The sequence below is a fragment of the Apodemus sylvaticus genome, chromosome 2, assembly GCF_947179515.1.
Source record: "Apodemus sylvaticus chromosome 2, mApoSyl1.1, whole genome shotgun sequence".
Lineage (NCBI taxonomy): Eukaryota > Metazoa > Chordata > Mammalia > Rodentia > Muridae > Apodemus > Apodemus sylvaticus.
Window position 1 is genome coordinate 129,119,363 of NC_067473.1, and position 21,648 is coordinate 129,141,010.

The 21,648-nt window shown below is 40.4% G+C and overlaps 1 protein-coding gene across 11 annotated transcripts in view; it reads left to right on the forward strand.

Moving 5' to 3' along the window:
* Mitf (melanocyte inducing transcription factor) overlaps nucleotides 1-12,223 on the forward strand; it is a 216,807-nt gene extending 204,584 nt beyond the window's left edge. For all 11 annotated transcript variants that reach the window (XM_052174402.1, XM_052174405.1, XM_052174407.1 and 8 more), the window contains 2 exons: nucleotides 4,304-4,451; nucleotides 8,527-12,223. In XM_052174402.1, the coding sequence (XP_052030362.1) occupies nucleotides 4,304-4,451; nucleotides 8,527-8,928 (550 nt within the window). In that variant the 3' untranslated portion in view covers nucleotides 8,929-12,223. The remainder of the gene's footprint in view (nucleotides 1-4,303; nucleotides 4,452-8,526) is intronic.
* The last annotated feature ends 9,425 nt before the right edge of the window (nucleotides 12,224-21,648 follow it).

The window sequence follows — 21,648 nt, forward strand, 5'->3', positions numbered from 1 at the left end:
AGAACCCTCTCTCTTCCCCTCACCCCTTGCTTCCTTTTCTAAGCATTTCCTCTGCTTAATTTCACCAAACTAAAATTTCAAGAGAAATGTACTGAGTTATACGCGCTGAACTAGTTAGCTTTGAATGTGGGGAATAGGGTTTATGAGAATCTGAGAACTCGGCAAAAAAATTTGAGCTGCTCAGGCTTAAGGCAGGCTTTCATGGTCACAGAACAAGGTCCCAATAAGCTGTTAAGGCATACATGTGTGGCATGTGTGAACCTCAACTCTGTAGCATCTCCAAGTAGGCATTGATGAGCAGACACCGGGAATGTTAAGTTCAGTGATACTGGGAAGGCAGAAAGGTCAGTAGTTTTTATGAAAACTTGCATATTCTTTGTGTGTTTTACCAATCTAGGGGGAAGAAAAGCAATGGTTAATCCTCTTACAAACTACAAGTCAGCTGATCTCCATTTCAGTTTTTGGTCCTCTCCGCCTCCTCTCTTGGAGATAACAGCTAACAGATAATTTTCAAGTCTTTCTTACCACATTATCTGCTACGTCAGCAAACTGGTCAACAAATATACAATTTTTATCCATTAGAAATTGGCCCATTTGAGATGAAGAGCTGGGGGGGGGGATGTATATATTCTAATGGCCCCCACAGGCTTTCTATGAAATTAGCCTTTGAATATGACCTTTTAGCTATCTAATAAAAAGTAAAGATGCAATCAAGCATTGTTCATTCAAGGCTTATTAAATTCACGACTCACATTATTGTCGGGGAATTTGTAGCAAAATAAAATAAAACCATTACCTATTGTGAGGTGGTTTTGATGAATGTGCAGCCGTTTCTGTCTCCTAACACTTTTGGTTTCCCAGGCTTCAAGGAGAGGCATTTTCTAGCTGGAGTCAGCCAGCCTCTCCATTGTGCTGCACAAATTTATCCTCCTAAAGGCTGTGACCTTCATTTCCTACAGTCAGTCTTGCATGATAGTTGAAATTGAATTCCCAATTCCTCTTCTTTATCAGCTCTCCCTCTTTTTTTTTTTTAGCATATTCTTTTAAAACTGTAGCATGCAAATCTCTTCAGTAACAGATTATGAAATTAGGGGGCTCCCGTGTAAGCTTAGATTTACATGTCTCCTCCACTGTAATGCAGTGCTTACATGAGTACAACAGGAGCTGATGGGGAGTTTGCATTGGTGGACATTGTCTTAAGATAAAACTACACTATGAGTTTTCTAAACCAGGTATTTGGAGTGTGCCTTGGAACTGAAATACAGACACACTTAGTGTCCCAGCTCCTTCCCCTGAGCCAGTGTGCTTTAGTTGATTTTATATATTTAAGGAACATATATACTTGCCCATGAAAAAAAAGAGGCTTTCTCTAAAATATCCAAAACACAACATTTGAATCTATTTTAGCCAAGAAACGTAATTGATTGAGTCTCAAGTTAGCACATGCCAGCCCCCCCCCCCCATATCTGAGAGAATTATGTCTTGAGATTTGAGTGGCCAACAGCTTGGCTTAAGAAAGCCCTGCTCTGGCTCCTCTCTTTGGTGGCTTGTATGAGGCATGGTCCATTACAGTTGTGTTTCTGGCTGGCTGCTACAGCTTTCGTTGTTTTCATTTTTTAGCTTTGAGAATTGGTCACAGTGCTTACTCGGGGTATGCTGGGATACCTCCCTGGGCTGCCATTTTTGATGCTCAGACACTGGGGGACCCTGGGGGACTTCTGTGGGGGACTGTAGCTATTCTTCTCCTTGGAGAATGTCTGTTTTGTTCCTCAGGCAACCCATGTGAGAATCAGTGACCAGGTGGCTCGTTTAAATGGTCTGCCCCTCACCTATTCCACGTGACACTCTGATCAGCTCTTAGTAACTATAGGTGATAGGGTTGACAGTTCTATTTACCTCAGAGTGATTTTTATTTTATCACCACTATTGTCATCACTGTGACAATTGTCTACTAAAGGGATTGGAAAGATTACTTCTATAAATGTAGTTTATTCTCCATTGTTTGTTCTGGGGTACTCAAAGATTTTTAGTGTAGTTTTGTCCTTGTCTGCTTTCTATTGCTGTGATAAAATATTGATAAAAAGCATCTTGGGAAGGAGGGGTTTTACTTGACTTTCATGCTCCAATCATAGTCCATCACTGAAGGAACGCAAGGCAGGAACCTGTAAGCAGGAACTGAGGCAGGGGCATACAGAAATGCTGACTTGCTCTACAAAGCTTGCTCAGCCTCTTCTCTTATATTTCCCAGGACCATCTTCCTGGGGGGGAATCATAGCTCATATAGTCTGGGCCAACCTATCACAGTCATTAATCAAGAAAATGTTACCACAGATGTGTTTGCAAGCCAATCTGAGGGAGGCATTTTCTGAATTGATATTTCCTCTTCCCAAATGACCCTAGCTTATGGATAAGCTGGCATTTATCCATGTTTAGTACATTGGGACCATAATGATGAGTCTGAAAGCCACACTGTTGGTAGCCACTGAGACTGGAAATCCAGGGCAGTGTCTTGCCAGGTTTCTAACGGTGGCGGTTGCCATTATTGTGTTAAACACTTGACACTGTACTTGGTCCAGTATTGATCGATATTCTCAAGTTCATATAAAGCATCTCCTTTGATTCAATTACTCATTTACAAGGATGCTCAAAAGCATGTAGTGACATTATTTCACAGATGAGAAAATGGATGCAGAGAGAGGTTAGATGATACCCATCCTAATTCATGATAAAAATTCAAGATGGCGTTCTCAAACTATAAACAAGTAGTGGGCTCTCATTGGACTTTGGTTCTTCTCATCCTTAGTCACTGGTGACTAAATCTTTATAGTCCCAGCTATATATAAGATATAGTAATCCACGTACATAAATTAATTGGTTTCGCCTAATGAGAGGTTTGTGATGTAGATGGAATTTTTATTGTACTGGTTTTAACATCTGCACAATGTTTCCACCTTATGTAGAATGTTCATCAGGAGAAAGTAACACAGTATATACCAAATAAGTGACCAGTAGCCAATGTGGGGTGAGCACCTAATGGGATCTAGCCATTACGTATTTGCAATTGCCTTTCCAACTATACATCAAATATTGAATTTTCTTTGAACTCCCAATTCCTGAAAGTGTCCATTGTCTTTTCTTTTTTTCTTTTTTAAAATTTATTGATATATTTATTTACATTTCAAATGATTTCCCCTTTTCTGTTCCCCCACTCCCCGAAAACCCCATCAGTCCCCTTCCCTCCCCGTTTTCCCACCCAACCCTTCCCACTTCCCTGTTCTGATTTTGTTCTATACTGCTTCACTGAGTCTTTCCAGAACAAGGGGCCACTCCTCCATTCTTCTTGTACCTCATTTGATGTGTGGATTATGTTTTGGGTATTCCAGTTTTCTAGGTTAATATCCACATATTGGTGAGTGTATACCATGATTCATCTTTTCAGTCTGGGTTACCTCACTTAGTATGATGTTCTCCAGCTCCATCCATTTGCCTAAGAATTTCATGAATTCATTGTTTCTAATGGCTGAATAGTACTCCATTGTGTATATATACCACATTTTTTGCATCCACTCTTCTGTTGAGGGATACCTGGGTTCTTTCCAACTTCTGGCAATTATAAATAGGGCTGCTATGAACATAGTAGAACATGTATGCTTATTACCTGCTGGGGAATTTTTTGGGTATATGCCCAGGAGTGGTATAGCAGGATCTTCTGGAAGTGAGGTGCCCAGTTTTTGGAGGAACCGCTAGACTGATTTCCAGAGTGGTTGTACCAATTTGCAACCCCACCAGCAGTGGAGGAGTGTTCCTCTTTCCCCACATCCTCGCCAACACCCGCTGTCTCCTGAATTTTTAATCTTAGCCATTCTGACTGGTGTAAGGTGAAATCTCAGGGTTGTTTTGATTTACATTTCTGGATCTTCAATCCTGTTCCATTGATCTGCCTGCCTGTCCCTGTACCAATACCATGCAGTTTTTAACACTATTGCTCTGTAGTATTGCTTGAGGTCAGGGATACTGATTCCCCCAGAATTTCTTTTGTTGTTGAGAATAGTTTTAGCTATCCTGAATAGAACACCAATAGCATATGCTCTAAGATCAAGAATTGACAAATGGGACCTCATAAAATTACAAAGTTTCTGTAAGGCAAAGGACACCATCAAAAGGACAGATCGGCAACCAACAAATTGGGAAAAGATCTTCACCAATCTTCCATCAGATAGAGGGCTAATATCCAATATATATAAAGAACTCAAGAAGTTAGACTCCAGAAAACCAAACAATCCATTGTCTTTTCTTATCACAGGGACATGCGGTGGAATAAGGGAACAATTCTCAAGGCCTCTGTGGACTACATCAGGAAGTTGCAACGAGAACAGCAACGAGCTAAGGACCTTGAAAACCGACAGAAGAAGCTGGAGCATGCTAACCGGCATCTGCTGCTCAGAGTACAGGTATCCGCCCTGTGCCATGTTAACTGATTTCAGGACAAGAGGAAGGACAATGTAGTGAGCCCTGAGGAGCTGGAGACTGCCTTAATATAGGGACTCCTTCCTGTTTGTTGGCCCCATAATTGTGAGTTTGCCTGCTGGTAAAACATTGGCAATTCCAAACTAATATCAATGACACGTTTGTAGACATCACTCTTGGACGATGTGAGCAGATTGGTAAATCTGACTTGCTTGCAGGGTCTTTGCCCAGAGGATGAGCCCAGGTCAAGGGCTTTTTGTGGCAACCCTCTGAATTATAGTCTGTTAAGTGTCTTGTCCCCTACAGTGTTGTCATTTTTGTTGGGGACTTTTTATCTTACCCTGACCTCCAAGCTTCATAAGAGGCATGTATACACTTCTTACAGCTAAGAAGGTCATAAGGTACTGTCTGGGTATCAGAGAAGCCTCGTCCAGGCAGAAGTTAGTACTCCTGACCAGGGGTGCTCAGTGTGAATGAATCTACACTGCACTCTGCTTGCGAGTGTACATCATGGTACACTTGGTGCATGGTACACATGGTATTCATCTTCCCGGTGCTCCTGAACACTTCACATGCCCTGTAAGTTAACACAGTGACACACTGTCACATTGGTTGTGGCTGCACTGATCCTCAGTATGGGGCAAGGAGGCAGAAGGTAGTCCTCCTCTAATCCAGGAGGATAAACAGAGGCTAGATGTAAATTAAGCATCTTTCTGCCCCCATCCCTCCTTATCCCTCCTTTAATCTGTTATTTGTCTTATGTAATATCTCTTCTATAAAATGGCCTTAGGTATATTGTACCTGGTACTTAATATATGTGTTTATAAGGTAGCTTACATTATTTCCTTATTAAATGATTAAAATATAGACAGTTTTTCTTTTTTATTAGATATTTTCCTTGCTTACATTTTCTAAGGAGAAGCTTTGTTGAGGTTCCAAACTTACATATTCATTTTAAATATGAATGTTGTGGAGTTTTGGCCTTGAAAATTCCATTGCAGTGTCCCATTGACTATCTTTTGTTGACTGTGAGGTCAGCTACCACTTTTGTAGGTTATACGAAAAAAAAACATTAATTAGGCAAGCTCTACACAATACCATAAAGCCTTGGGGCTCTCCATGAGGCTTAACAGCTCATTTAGAAACTGAAGTAAGTATTTAAATTTGTTGATAAACACTTCTAGTTAGAATACAGAGGAGTACAGTAATATGGTTGCATATCCCCCAGTTAATTTCCTTTTTTTTGAAAAGACGAACTGCACTGCTACTCTTTGTGTTGGTGCGGAGTTACAGGAGCCTGTGTTTTCAGCCAAGGCCTGGGGCTTTTCCTTCATTTCAGTCTCAGTGGTGCATGCAGAAATCTTCATGGAAGAAAGAACTGGAAGCCTTATTATCAGGGGAATTGTTTTATTAAATGGCCCACGGCTTTAGCGTGGTGCCTAGGGAAGCTTGTTTCTGGAGCTGGTCTGAAGGAGCAGGCAGACACATGTGTGGCATCGTATGCTCCTGTGTCTCTGACTCATGCTGCTTCCAGAGTAGGCACTCACAGATCCAAACATTGGAGCACAGACCAGCCATGGTTTCCCCCACACTTGTTGGCCAGGCAGAGAGGCCATGCCATGCACAGAGTGCTTTTCCTATACAAAGGACATGCTTTCCACCTATATTTTATTTTAATATATTGTTTTATCACAAACACTGGCAAGCATTAACATCTGGCAGAAGAACTGGGGTGTCAGTAGGGAATTCCTGATGTTCACTTTAGGAATATGGGGATTCATCAGAAGTCAGAGAGGGGAGGGGATGACATGGTTCTAAGGCATCTTGAGGAGATCTGAAAAGTCACAGACTTACAGGGTGTGTCAGTTAGCTAATGCCACTGTGACAGATTAGATAGCAGGGATTGGTTTTCTCACTGGCTTGGTGGCAGATCAGCCCTGTCAGCAGGATTGGCTTCATCTTAACCTTCATCGCATCTTCAAAGATCCTGTATGCTGCTCTGCTCACCACTGAGGTATTGGAGCTAGGACTTCAGTCCATGGACTTAGGAGCACAGTTTAGCCAATAGTAAGAAAGTATACATGGTAAGACAGTATTCATGTTATAGATGAGGACTTCTGTGTTGAATTAAAAGATAACAGTCTCCCTTTGCAAGGGAGAGAGAGGTAGGTCACATTTCCCAGAACTCTGGATGCTCATTCAGAGCCTGGAGAACGTTTGCTTCCACCCCACAAACTTTACTTTCTGGTACCATTAATGTTTTAGTAACTTCTTCATCCCATCCTGAGCCCAGAAGAAATACCTACTGTTTTGGTCACACCCAAACAGTATATTGAGTATTTATGTCTAAACAGCTTACTAATTGTTTGATTTTTAAGACTCCCGACATGTACTACTAGACACTGCACAGTTTATAGAAACCTTATCATTAGATTAGATAAGCCTCCTTACCTTATCCATACCAATGCTCATGAGAGCCTTGTCACTACAGTCTCTCCAGAAACCCATTTTGCAGTGCTATGAGGCAACAAACAGTGTGCATGTACACAGTCAGTGTGAAAGTGGGGGCTGAAAAGTGTGTAGCACACTCATGCAGAAACTGGGGACAGAAGTGTGTATAACACACGGTAACACACTTGCCCTGAAATGGGGGTCTGAGAACTATGTCGCACAGTCTCATTGAAAATGGGGATTGAAATGAGTGTAGCACACTCATTCTAAATCAGGGGACTCTCCGGGGCTTTTGAGAAACCATCACCATTTCCCTTGAAATCTTAAAGTATCTCCTAAGCAGTTTATATACCGTCATATTACAGGTTGCTCAGCATATTTCTGTTAGCTCCTGTTTTATATTTTTATTATTATATATGTCTTGTACAAAAAGATGGGTTTCCCTGTGACATTTTCATATATGTGTCCTAGATTTTGCTCACATATCTACCGTCCCCACTACTGTCTTGTCCCACCCAGTTTCCTTCCATTGGCCCTCGTTATCCTTCCCTGTAGTGTCTCCTTTTGTTGTCATGTCTTACACATACATATAAGCTTTAAAAAAAAATCCAGATTCCATATAGGAGAGAGAACAGTAGCTTCCAGGGTTGGGCTGGTTTTATTTTACTCACTGATCTCCTGTTGCATTTATTTTCCTGCAAGCGATTTCAGTGTTTCTTTAGTGCTGAATATAGCTCTTTTGTATAGGTATATTGTGGTTTCCCTATTAGCTCATCTGTTGACCAACATCTAGGTTGGCTGCATCCTGGCCATTGTGGTCAGCACAGTTACACACAGACATGGACGTGCCAGCATCTGTGTTTGCTGACATAGAACCCTTGGAGAAAGTATCCAGGGCTAGAATGGGAGAGTCATATGGTACTTCTGTTTCTAATTCTTTGAAGAAGTTCCATGGGCTGCTAATGGTAGCCGTATGAGTTCACATTTCACCACCAATCCCTGTCTCCCCACAGTACATGTGCCAGCATTTGCTAGAGATGATTTTTGTTTATTTTGTTTTGTTTTGTTTTTGTTTTTTGATGATGGCCAGTCAGACTTGGGTGCTTATCCTTGTCTTATTAATGATTTTTCATATCTGTAAGAGTGTTTCTATTTATAATGCATAATAAAATATATACCATCTAAAAAGGTATTTCCTATATTATTAATACCACCTGTCTTTGGGAAATGCAGAACTTATTTTTTTTAAAGTAGCAAGCTTTGCTTTGGCAATTTATAGTTGTCCTTGGGTCTGATGTTTTAAAAATAGAAACTAGACTTAAATCATTAAAAATAGTCTCAGGTCACAGTATGGTAGAATACAAACGCTAGAGAGCACTGCATGTCACCCGACATGTAGCCCCCCCCCCCCAATCATCAATAAGAACACCACAGTGTCCCCTTTGTTAGCTTCTCCTTAGCCTCCAAAACCGTAGGTAGAGACACTCACAGAGATATATATTCCATGGATTTGGGTAACCGCATCCAACACTGACTGCACAGTTTCAATGTGGTGAAAGGTGGCTGGCACACAGCTTACTTAATGGTCTGACTTTGACTTTGTCATAGGAGCTCGAGATGCAGGCTAGAGCGCACGGACTTTCCCTTATCCCATCCACCGGTCTCTGCTCACCTGATCTGGTGAATCGGATCATCAAGCAAGAACCAGTTCTTGACAACTGCAGCCAGGAACTTGTACAGCACCAGGCCGACCTGACATGTACAACGACTCTGGATCTCACGGACGGTACCATCACCTTTACCAACAACCTTGGAACCATGCCGGAGAGCAGCCCGGCCTACAACATCCCCAGGAAGATGGGCTCTAACTTGGAAGACATCCTGATGGACGATGCCCTCTCACCTGTTGGTGTCACCGACCCACTGCTGTCATCAGTGTCCCCAGGAGCTTCGAAAACAAGTAGCCGGAGGAGCAGTATGAGCGCAGAAGAAACAGATCATGCGTGTTAGCGGGCCTGCCTCGTTCAGCCTCTGCAGACTGCACCCTCTCTCTTCAGGAAACAGAGCATGCGTGTTAGCGGGCCTGCCTTGTTCAGCCTCTGCACAGACTGCTCCCTCTCTTCAGTAGACTTTATAATTTACCTGAAGAGGTTTTCTTGATAATTTTCCTTTAATATGAATTTTTCGTGCTTTATCAGTAGCCCAGGATATATTTTATTTTTAGAATTTTGTGAGCCAGACTTGTATATTCTATTTTACAACTCCAAAGGCCTCCTAAGTATTGTACCTTCAGCGTGCAGTATCTGTGAACTGATTTCTTGAAGCGTGAGGTTTTTGAGCAAGGGGAATTTTTTTTTTTTTTTTTTTTTTTTGCTTCAGAGAAGTGTCTGTCCATTTTCATTCAGGGGAAAACTTGGTGTGAGCTTTGTCTGTCTGTGACCTCCTTTGAAATTAACATGTAAAGTTTAATTACACGAATGTAAAGCAACCAAAAGAAGAAAACAAAGATGATGATAATTATGATGATAGAAGAAGAAGAAGAAGAAGAAGAAGAAGAAGAAGAAGAAGAAGAAGAAGAAGAAGAAGAAGAAGAAGAAGAAGAAGAAGACAACGACGACAACTGTGGAAAAGACATCCATGACTTTCTCACTTTATAAATGCGTCAGTTCCCTGGTACTGCCTTAAAGACACAGTGCCCTCCCAGCATTACTACATCTTTGTACTGAAAACTGCATAAAAGAAGACTATATTATATATAGACGAATCTAGCAGTCATTTTCATGAGGATTGTCTGGCTAGAAAATGTAACTTATGCTAACCCAAATGGAAGGAAGTTATTAGAACAAGACATGAAACCTAAGATCTGACCTGCTGGCTTTTATTGGGCACAGTTATAGTTTTCCTCATAAGTGTAATTCAATTTTTCATAAGGTTTTTTTTTTAATGGAAATGAATGTCCTCTCTGAGTAAAATATTGAGGAGCACCGGAAGTTTGTTTCACTTTTTTTTTCATTTTTGCTTTTGATAAAGATAGCTGAACTGGGCGTATTTCTAATTGGCTTTACTATTTTTATTTTTAAATTATGTTTTAGCCATTTTAATTGTATAGATTCTTTATTATCATCATTTTTTTCAGTGTTTGTATTAATTTGTAAGAATATTCATCTTAAAATGGTGAGTTTTCAGTACTTTTACAACTCACTGGTGGTTCTCTGCATTCTTTGTATACCCAAGAAAGACTACTTTTATGCAAGGTCTTGTGTTCAAAGAGAGCTTTGCAAATATTTTGTATATTCCACTATCACTTGAAACTGTTTTTCAACACATTTAAGGTGTAGTATTAATAGATTAACAACCAGGCTTTCTAGGAAAAAATACTTACATATGCATTTCTAGGGTATGAAAATAACTGTATTCTTGAAGATTGATAGCCATAGCATTTGCCATGCCCATGATGGTCATTTCAATTGGGATTTATTTCAACAAACCAGCTGGATTCTTTTTAAAGAGAGAAACACTGTATTGGCAGATTACTTGATAACATTTTGACAAAGTGGCAACATTGTAAAGTTAGTTTCTGTGCATTACCTACTTGCATAGCCCTATGCAATATCTGTAGAGTTACATGTATTAAGTCTAGATGTTTTGTGCAGGTGATACATACTGGTACAAGCCAGGCTGTCTAATGGAATTTCTCAGTAGCAGCCTGTGATTGAATCGTGAGTGGCATAAAACATCCTTTCAGAATGAAGTGCCTTAAAATCCCAGCAGTCTTTTTTGGACCAGCACTGACTGAACTGTAAAACTGGAGAAAGTTTCAAGATGGAATCGGGAGTGAAGAAGGAAGACGTAGCATGGTGCCTCTGTAGACATTCTAAGAGCTTCCAATTTCCCTTCAGATATTTTTAATATGAAATATATTTTACTGACAGTGCCAAATTCTTTCATCAGGAAACCTTTTTCAGGAGGGTTTTTTTTTAAAGTGTTTAAATGTCAAATGTGAATTGGTGATGGGTGATGGAGAGATCCCAGAGCAGTGATTGTCAGATGTATGAATGGATGGCCGTGGTGAGAGTCGTCAAGTGCGCGGTTCCCATGCATGTTGGGTAATGCAAATCTTTGGAAACACTGATGATGCTATCCAGTCTTGTAGCTTTATTACTTAAGGGGGTAGGGAAAATAAGTTCCCATTCTTTCAACTCCCTTAAGTGTGTGACTCTTTTCCTAGAATAGAAATGCAAATGTGCATGAAAAGATAATTGTACCATAGTGTTCACCGATACAATCATAGCATTGTCTGTTTTTCTCTTCATATTTATATGTGGGGTGGGGGGAAGAGGGCTGGATGCAGAAGTTGAAGATTGCAATGCTATGATGCTAGGTTTTCTTAGCTGATTCTGACATTTTCGTTTTTCCTTTTTAAATAATTGAACAAGGTTTCACAAAGTTGACTGACCCACGGCTAAGCGACTATGGCCAAGGCAGAGCAACTTTCTAGGAAGCTTTGTTGAGAGAAAGTATGGCATACTGCACCACTACCCTGGCCTGTAGCCTCGAAGCATGCCGTCACTGGCTTCCCTGGCACCTTCCTCGTCAGAGGTAGCTGCTGGGAGAGACAGGCAGGCAATTCAGAGGCGGCAGCATAGGGAGTGGTTTTATTTATTTCTTTTGTGCCAGCCAGAATGTGGATTTTTTCAGGGACTGGTTAAGCCAAGAGGCAGTGTTTTTGCTCACTGTTTTTAAGGAGAGAATGATCCTTGCCACTCCCCAACTCCTGGGTGCAGAACTGTGTCTCAGGGTTGGACCTCCGTTTATTTAGAGTGCTCAAAATACCAAAATTACCCACCCACCTCTGGGTAAGGTAATGGAAATACCAAACCTTCTGACTTTGCCAAAAACTATACAAGCAATCTGGTCATACCCAGAGCATGACACAGTTCAGTTTGGTTGTTTGTAAACAATAAAGCAATAAGAATAAACACAATGCACAGGACATTAAAAGATATAAAACAAAGCACAAAGGAATGTAACTTGTTAATATTTCTGGGGAAAAATGCACTGGGGAGAAGTTGATGTTGATAATAGTATTAAAAAAAAAACCCAACTTCTTGACAAAGACAACAAATGACTGTCTCTTGCGGACACTTGCTACTGTAATGTCAATAACAGCCCCCGCTGTTGGGTACAGCAATACTTTCTGTATGGTCCACAGCACTGTATATTATGATTGATGTTAATGTATCCAATGAGATAATTGAACTGTTGTTCTTCATAGCCTCATTAAAGCATTTGGTTTTTCACATTGTGTTGGCCAGTTGTGTCCAGTTAATACCCATTTTGACTGATGTAAACGTTCTAAGCAATGATAGCATACCCCGTCCTCTCAGCTCATGAGTAAGAAATTGCTAGAAAAGTCTAATTGCCAGCAGTTCTTTGTTTAGCTTAAATGTCATCTGAAGATGGTACTTTTTTGGTTCGAAACAATTTTGATTACTTTATGACTTACTCTCAAATGAGCTATAATTATGTAGCATTTCCCCTGAACTGAATTTGGGGAGACTTTGAACTCCCAGATGCCAGAAATCCACTTTAGATATAAGGGGTTTATGTAAAATATTTCAGGGAGAGGTGGCTTTATTAAAAAGGAGAGAAATTGTCAGAGAAACCTTTGCATATTTACTGAAAAGATCCTGGGTTTTTAAAATACAAATTTATAATAATGAATGCTTAATATACCCAGCCCGCCAGCTCCTTGTTAAAAAATGCAGTACTTATGAATCATTTGATAAATGTTAGATTTGAATTGGGAAGTGTCAGACAGAACAGGTCTTTATTCCCCAGCCAGACCTTAAACTTCTGCCCTTGCCCAAAAAATAAAAAAAAATCTGTTCGAACCTCTGGAGAACGAGAGAAGACTTCAGAAACTTGCTATAATGCTTATGATCTGACTGTCAGCTCTTTCTTAACTTTAATTTTTTTCTCAAATTGTAATGTACAGTAATTGAGGCCTTTCTTTTTCAGAATTATTTGAATTATTTATATTTCCATAGAAATATGACTATATGATATCTAAAAAAAATGTATGTGCAAAAATAGGAAGATCCCATCTGATCAAGACAATTTTCTGAGCAAAACGAAAAGCAGGTAGGGTGAAAGTCGGGCTTTTCCTCTCTGGAGGGTGGTGGCTGTACTCAACCTCCGTTTCTGCCTCTTGCTGGTCTATTGACTGTCGCCTTGGGAGCACATGAAGTCTTAGTCTTGAGGTGTACACACTCAGACATGCACACGTGCATGCAGGCACACACACACACACACACACATACACACAAATACAAATACACACACATACGTATTCCAGCACCACTGACCATTCCTCAGATATTCATATACTACTTGAATAGCTTTATTTTATTTTCTTTTGTATTTTTTGAGATGGAATGTGAAGTCTAGGCTCACACTTGATATGCAGCCAGGAATGACTTCAAACTTCTGCTCTTCCTGTCCTGTCCTTGTGCTTACTAAGACTTCAGGTGGACTTCACTGTACTCAGTTAATGTGGAGTTAGAGATTGGACCTTGGGCTTTTTGAAAACAAAACAAACAAAAAAGTTAAGTGTTCTACCAACTGAGCCATTGTCTGATTTTATTTTATATCCACAGACATGTCTTTCTTAAACTTTTACTTGGGGAATTCCATTAGAAATATTGTCCCTCTGAATACCTTAATGCAGACCTGGTTTCTAGCTATGTAGAAAGCTGAGCCAGGTGGTCTTTTCAGTCCAAAGCCAGCCCATGCATTAGATCCACAAAGTGACCAAGTGGGACTTCCCACTCAACTTCTTAGCACTGGACTTCTTGGGCCTTTTCTCACTATGTGATTTGAGCAGACTATGTATCTTCCCAGTGTCTCCACTGGAGAGATGTCTTCATTGGAGACAATAAGAGCCAGCATAGGGTGGTCTTGGGAAGACCAATCAACTATTATCTGAATTTTTGCTTGACAGCACAAGATACTCAGTAAACAGCAGATGTTTCTATTCTCTTAATCACTTTCTTTACCAACATGGAAACTACCCAGGTTAGCTGAAATCACTCCGTGTGTGGATAGTGACAGAAGAAACGGTGCATAGTGCACAGTAATGCAAGTTTAAGATTCGTACATTTGTGTGAAGCCAAGAGTATTGTCACACTCAGCCAACATAGACAAGTTCAGTCTCTAGTATTAGTAAGAATTACATGAATGGACGAAGCAAAAGAAAACAGACATAGGCTGCTCTGAGGGGAATACCTTTCTCTCTCTAGAAACTGGTGTCAGAATATTTTAGAAAATTAGTAAGAAACCCAAGACGCTCTGAATCAACATAAGCAAAGCTCATATAAACTCATAGAGACTGAGGCACTAAGCACGAAGACTGCACAGGTCTGTACCCAGTCCTCTATGTATACGTTATGGCCCCCAGTTTAATGTTTTTATGGAATTCCTATGTGTATGAATAATCAGGTCTCTGATTCTTGTACCTTCTCTTGGACTCATTCCCTTCGGTTGGTTTGTCATGTCCAACTTCAATATAACAGTTTTGGCTTTATCTGATTATGTTTAGTTTTGTTATATTTGATTACTTTCTCTTAGAAGCCTGTTCTTTTCCAATGAGAGATGATAGAGACAGAAAGGGAATGATCTGGGTTGAAGGGGGTGTAACTGGGAGGTATAGAGGGAGGGGAAGCCATAATCAGGATTTTTTTTAATATGAGTTAAGAACATTTAATAAAAGAACAGAAAAAGAAAAAAATTCAACTCATCCCATTTAAAATTATACTCAATACCAATAACTTCTAAATTTGAAATTGCATCAAACCTGTGTATTCTGTAGGTACACCTTTGCCAGGAGAATAATTATATCATTTTCTGATGATAAGCCTTGCTTGGAGCTGGATTTTCACATTCCTTAGAGAATTAAATGTGGTAATCCCTTGTGATGTGGGCTGATGGTATGTAGCAGAAAGTGGTATGTTGACTACATCCTGTCTGCTCCATTTCCTGTTGATATTGAAATGGTTTGGGGGTAGTTTATTTTTTCGATTGTGCTTACATTCAATGACTTCTTTGAACATCTGCTAAGAAGCTAATCTTCATAATCCAGCCAGCAGAGATATACCTCAAAAATTGCCCTGTTTTTATTGTTCTGTGTATGCCAAGATTTAATGCATAGCCAAGTAGCTAAAGTAGAAAAGCTTGTTTAAGACAAGTGATGCGACGTTGGCTTCTATTATGTTTGAAGATTCTCAGCTGCCACATCTGAGGCACAGTTGAAGCATCTCGTGTCCTCCCGATCATACCAACACAGGTGTACAATATACATCTTGTACAGAGGATAAATGAAGACACTTTCATTATCTCAATTATTTCAAGAGGTATATACCAAACATAACTAGATAAACAAACTGAAGCATGTAGTCATCATTTTAAGATTGTCAGGGATCTCTAAGTAGATAAAATTGAAGCATAACTAATCATATTTGTGTTCAATATTTATCAGTCTTTTGATCCCATAACCTCTAGCGGATATGGTGGCAAGTGATAAGAGCCTATACAAAATCAAATACATTTCAGCAACATGTCTAAATGGGAAAGACAGTTTGCTTTCTGAAAATTTGCATTTTAAACTTCTAATTTTGGAGTCAGTTGAAGATATATTCAAATGGGTGCAATTGTCACTCAAAACTCCTTATATATTATTCAGACAGCAAAATCTGTGGAGATAGAAACCACCAAAGCAGAGTCCCCAAACTTTGCTTTATGGAGCTAGTTCTGCAAGCTGTTCCCAAAGTTGCTTTGAGGAATGGGGGGTCTGGAGGTGGGGTTGTATGGAGGGGTGTGAAACGCTATAGTTAATCTTGAGAAAGTTAACTTTGGGAAATGCTGGGCTAAGCAAATTTGAGCAGATTATCTCTAACTGCAAGACTTCTCACATTCTAAAATATGTTAGCGTGCCTTGAGAGTTTTCAAGACCCAGAATAGTATTCAATGTCTCCAGTTAGCCAGTGGGGAGAGGGAGCTAGAGACAGACAGAGACAGACAGAGACAGACAGACAGAAATACCTGCTAATGGTTCCAAAGAGTATTATGATGAGTTGTATAAATTACATAGAAAATATATGAAGGCAATGACGATAATTTCTTCCATTTGCTTAAGAAAGGCGTGCTTATATTTGAGTGTGAGTTTATCAGTAGAAACCACTGTCATTAGAAATTGATTACTTCTAAAAGAACAAATTCACCTTGTTATTCACCTCCAAAGAAATAACATGATTCTGGTTAAACAACTTTTGACTTTAAAAATAATAGATTAAAAATAATGTTTTCATTTCTGTGAAAACAGCAATTCTTCTTGAGCACAAGTCTAAGACACCACCTTCTCTAGAAGTGACAACAGCAACAAATCAGTCATTTCTAGTGTGTTTTGCTTAGAATTTTAGACATGAATAAATAATAGTGGAGACATAAAGCAGAGATCTTTTTGCTGCAGGATAATTGGTTTGTTGCTATAATCAGTTGTTAGTGGAAGACATTACAAAGAATTTGATTGTTTAAAATGATTTTCAATGATACCCTTTTAAAAGATACCAATAGACCAATCATAGACTAGATTATACCTCCAAAGTTCACTTGTTTATTGGATATAGGCCAGTTCACAAAGCTACATTCATATTTTTAAAATGTTTAAAACCCAAGACATTTGGCTTTGATGGGTCATGCCCTTAATGATTCCAGCTTTCTGGAGGCAGAGACAGGCAGATCACATGCATTTGAGACCATGCTGGTCTACCTAGCAAGCTCCTGGATGTAGCAAGCTCCTGGGCTATGTAGTGATAGTTTAAAAAAAAGAGAGAGAGAAAAAAAGAAGAAAAAAGAAAAAAGAAAAAGAGAAAACCAAAACAACAACAACAAAACCAAGGAAAGCATATCCAAATAGCTTTTCCAGCCCTTTATAAGGAGTGTTAAGATAATTCTTTCATTTCGTACCTTTAAAAATATTTTCTGAGTACTTACTCTTTGCTAGTACATTAACAGCAATGGAAGAACTTGGCTTAAGCAACAGAACAGAGTTTTACAATGAAGTCACATGGCGTCTTAGTTTGGTTTTCTATTGCCATGATAAAGACCACAACCAAAAGTAACTTGGGGAGGAAAAGTAATTTCATAGGTTATAGTGCATCACTGAGTGATCCCAGAGTTAGGATTCTGTCTAAACTCCATCCCATAGCTACCTAGCAACAGCCAGGTATGCCCCTCCCCACTGTTACCTGGCAACAGCCAGGTAGGTCTGGCCCACTATAAAAGGGGCTTCTTGCCCCTCCTCCCTTTCTTTCTTTCTCACTCTCAGCTTCTCTCTTGGGCTCTTCTCTCTCCCCCCATCCCTCCCCCCACCATAGAATATACTCTCCTACCTCGTTCTCTTTTTATGATCACAACAGTCAGAGCAGGAGCTCAAGGGAGGAACTGAAGGAGAAATCATAAAGGAAATCTGCTTATTGGCTTATTCCCCAGGGCTTACTCAGTCTGCTTTTTTACACCATCAAAGACCACCTACCCACGGGTGGCACCACCCACACTGGACTGGGCCTTTTCACACCAGTCATCAGTCAAAAAATAACCCCACAGACTTGCTACAGGCCAATATCTTGGAGGCATTTTCTCCTTCAACAATCCTATTTTCCAGATGACACCAAAGGTGTCAACTTGACCAAAAAAAAAAAAAAAACCAAAAAAAACAAAAAACAAAACAAAAAAACAAAAAAAACCCAACTCTAACCTATGTAAATGATATAGGCAACTTCACAGATGCCTGCATCTAGGGCCTAAGGAAGGCCTTGATCTGCTGTTTTGACTCTGCCCCTCTCTCTGCAATGGGTGGTTTCTGTGAAGTCACCATTGGCAGTACAGGGGAGAGCCAGCATCCCTTTTTTGGTTCATATGCCAAAGTCTACATCTGTAATGTCTCTGTGTTAGTTCTGATCACATCTCCTTGGATGTGTTCATCAAGGCCCAAAGATGATCACACACATGGATCTGAGCCATGTGTCTAACCTACTAGGTTCACTCTGCAGTATCTAAATAATAAGGGACTGTTGTTCCCGATGCTGAGAACCTTAATGCTTCTAGGAGAGAAGATCATTCTGGGCAGGTATGACAACAGATGCCCATTACTATCCATTTCAATAGAATCGGACAGAGTCTACCTTGACTAATACAATGCCCTTCCCAGATGTTATATTTGGGAGTTTTGCCTTTGCCTGCCTTCAACTACAAGGTGATGGAAATGCAGAAGTAGAAAGTATTGAATCTCCCTGACTATATTCCTGCCTTCCTCTGTTACAGCTAGTTTTCACTAAACAGTTTTCTATCTTTCACACACACACACACACACACACACACACACACACACACACACACACACACACAGAAATGGAGCCCTCTATAGAGACCCTATGAATAAAGCTAAGCAGCAAGCTTAGCTCAGAAGACTTTCCAAGTGCATGCCACCGAATGCATGAGAACTGTCCCCTAGGCCATTTCCAGTGCTTTCCGGCTCCTCAGGATGCATTCAGTTGCATGTAGCAGAAACCAAAATCCATTGTTTTACCCAGAAGTGATGATATGTCTGACAGCAGCCCTGGCAGTGAGACTCTCAGAGGAGAACTGAATGACATCACATGGCTGGTTGAGATTTCCTGCTCTCGCCTCTGCTCCATTCTGGTCTATGCAGTGACTTAGTGGCTAGGGGTCCCAAAACACACCTTTGCAGTTATCAACAGGAGTGGGGAATTTCTCGTCTCTTGGTGTCACTGGTGGAAATTGACAAGTATGCTTAACCCTGGACCACTCGTTATTGCCAGGGCATAGGAAATAGAAAGGCTCTTTGTATGTTTGCATTGAACTGGGGTGGATCCTGTCCCCCAGGAGTGGTGTGACAGTTAATCCTGATTGTCAGTTTGATTGAGAATGCCTAGAAGAGGAGGAAAGTGCACCTCTGGGTGTCTATGATGGTGTCTCCAGAGACTAATAGACCATGATTGATCTGACTTCATGAATGATTTAATCCAAAATCTCAATAGACTTTTGGGAGTTGCGGGGAGCTATGGAAATTAGGGTTGTTTGAAGATCACTGGAACAAAATCCTTGGGAGCTTGATCTTCTCATAGTCCTCTCCTTTACTCATATCCTGTTTCCTGGACATCTTAAAAGCAAGTTACACCTGCACATCCTCCCCACAATGGTTTGTTAGAGTGAAGCCTCAGAGAATGTGAGTCAATGGTAGAGCCTCCTGCGCTTAACTTGTTCTCTTGGTATTTGAGGCAGAAGCTCAGAGCACAAGGAGAAAGCAAAGTCATTTCCTCTGGAGCTTGTCCTTCCAGACACTGCTTTATCCACTCAGAGAAGTGCTCCTTCTGTCTCCTAGAGGAAGCGCTCCATTTGCATTTTCTTCACATGCCATTGTTTCTTTTTCCATGGATGCCTTTTCTTTCTTTGTTTTGTTCCTTAAGCCAAGTTCAAATGGCTTCTTGTCATTTGGGTATAAAATATTCATATGAGTGATCAGGGGACAAGGGCTGACAAGTTTTCCCACAATATTGTCAATAGGAGCGTAGTTTTATTTTTTAAAAATAGATGAAAGTATGAGGGCAAGAGAATCTGTTTGCTAGGGCTGTGGAGCTAGCTGTTTACATGCAGCCTGTCATCACGGTTCATTTACATGAGCGCTTGGGAGGATGAATGGTCCATACCAATTAACTTACAGACCGCTGAGTTTATCTTCAAATGGACACAAGTTTGTTTTCAGTGTTTTTGATGGTTCTTTCTCTCTCTCCCTCTCTCTCTCCCTCCCCCCTCTCTCTGTATGTGTGCTTGCATTAAGTATATTTGCAAGTGGGTATACATATGTGCAGGTACATGTGTGGGGATCTGAGGTTAACACTGGATATCCCTTTCTTAATGGCGCTCTACTTGCTTTAACTGAAGAATGCTCTCTCACTAAACCCAGAGTTCCTTGATTGCAGTTATTCTAGCTAGCTTGCTTAGAGGATTCCTTGTTTTCTGCCACCTGAGTGCATGGACTACAGGCAAAATGCCACGCCTTTTTTGCCTTTCATGCTAAGGCTCTGAACTCTCTTCCTCACCCTTGTGCAGTAAGTACCCCACCCTCTGGAGCAGCTCCCAGCCCCTGATGCATCTTTCTTAAGTTTCTTTCTCTCTACTTCTGGGAAAGAAGATGATGCATTCACCTTTTCCTATAGTTGATGGTTCACTGTCATGTTTAAGGTCATTATTATATATCACTGTCCTTGGAACCCCAGAGATTTCATGAAGGTCTTAGTCCTGTGTTAAGAGATCATAGAGAACAGCAATCTTTGTCTCCTTCTGGTCCTTTCAAACTTTCTGCTACTGTACGGCTGTGCATTAGATCAATTAGTTAATTACTCGTTATTAGAACTATGTCTTGGATAAAGCAGATGTGCCACATAAAATTGTCTCAGTATTCCCCTTTTATGGGCACTATATAAGCTCTAGTGCTCTGATTTCAGCTAGACAGAAATTCTTTCCTTCTCTAGTTTCCCACGCATCTAGTAGACTTTGGCTAATGGAAGCTACTAGATGTGTGATCCCATTAAAGAAGTTTAACTATAATTAGAAACACAGGGCGGATGAGATGGGCCCCCAGTTAAAAGTGCTTGCAGCCAGGATTGATAACCTGAAGTTAGTCCCTACAACCCACACCATGAATGGAAAGAACTGACTCTTGTAAGTTGTCCTATGATCACTAATTGAGCTTTGTGTCATGTACACACACACACACACACACACACACACAGAGAGAGAGAGAGAGAGAGAGAGAGAGAGAGAGAGAGAGAGAGAGAGAGAGAGAGAGTCAATAGGCCAACTGATCTATTAATGAATAAATGGCAACACAGGACAAACCTCTTTATGGTGATGGGATCCCAGTTGCTGATTGACTTGTGAACCATTCTTCATTTACTGTTTGTTCTTTTCTATTACTGTGGCAAAAATATTTAGGAAAAAAAAGAGGGAAGATTTATTCAAGCTCCAAGTTCCGAGATTTCCCATCTAAGGTTGACTAGCTCCTTGATGTGGGCCAACAGGAAGGCATAGCATCATGGTAGAGATGGTGGTGTAGGACTGCAGGTTCTTACCTCAGAGCAGTTCATGTGCAAACAACAGAGCAGAGATAAGGACAAGAGATACTCTTCAGCAGTGTGCCTCCTCCCAGCATCCAGGCCCTGCCTCCTACTTGTTCACTGTCTAACCCAAGTTAGAGTCTCAAGAACAAGCCATCAGAGCATTAAACCTTGTGCCCATGGGGGACAGCTTTGCAATTGATCTGTAACAGATACTTTGTACAGATTCCATGAGCTTGGTCCATTTCAGATGGTGACCATAGTTGGCTGTTTTTGTAAAGGCTTTGAAAGTGAAGAGGCAAAATCAAGGAATATATGTTGGTACTTATGCAATGATGGAACAAACAGTTTTCCATAGAATGTTTTGTTGGAGAGAATCCATGCACTGTATTATTATTAATAATCAGATATAATTTGGGGAACACATCTACACGTGAAAAAGTGGATTTCTGTTTTGAATGACATAGTATTTTGTATTATAGGGAGCCACTCGCTTCTCGGCCTTTTGGCTAAGATCAAGTGCAGTATTATAGGA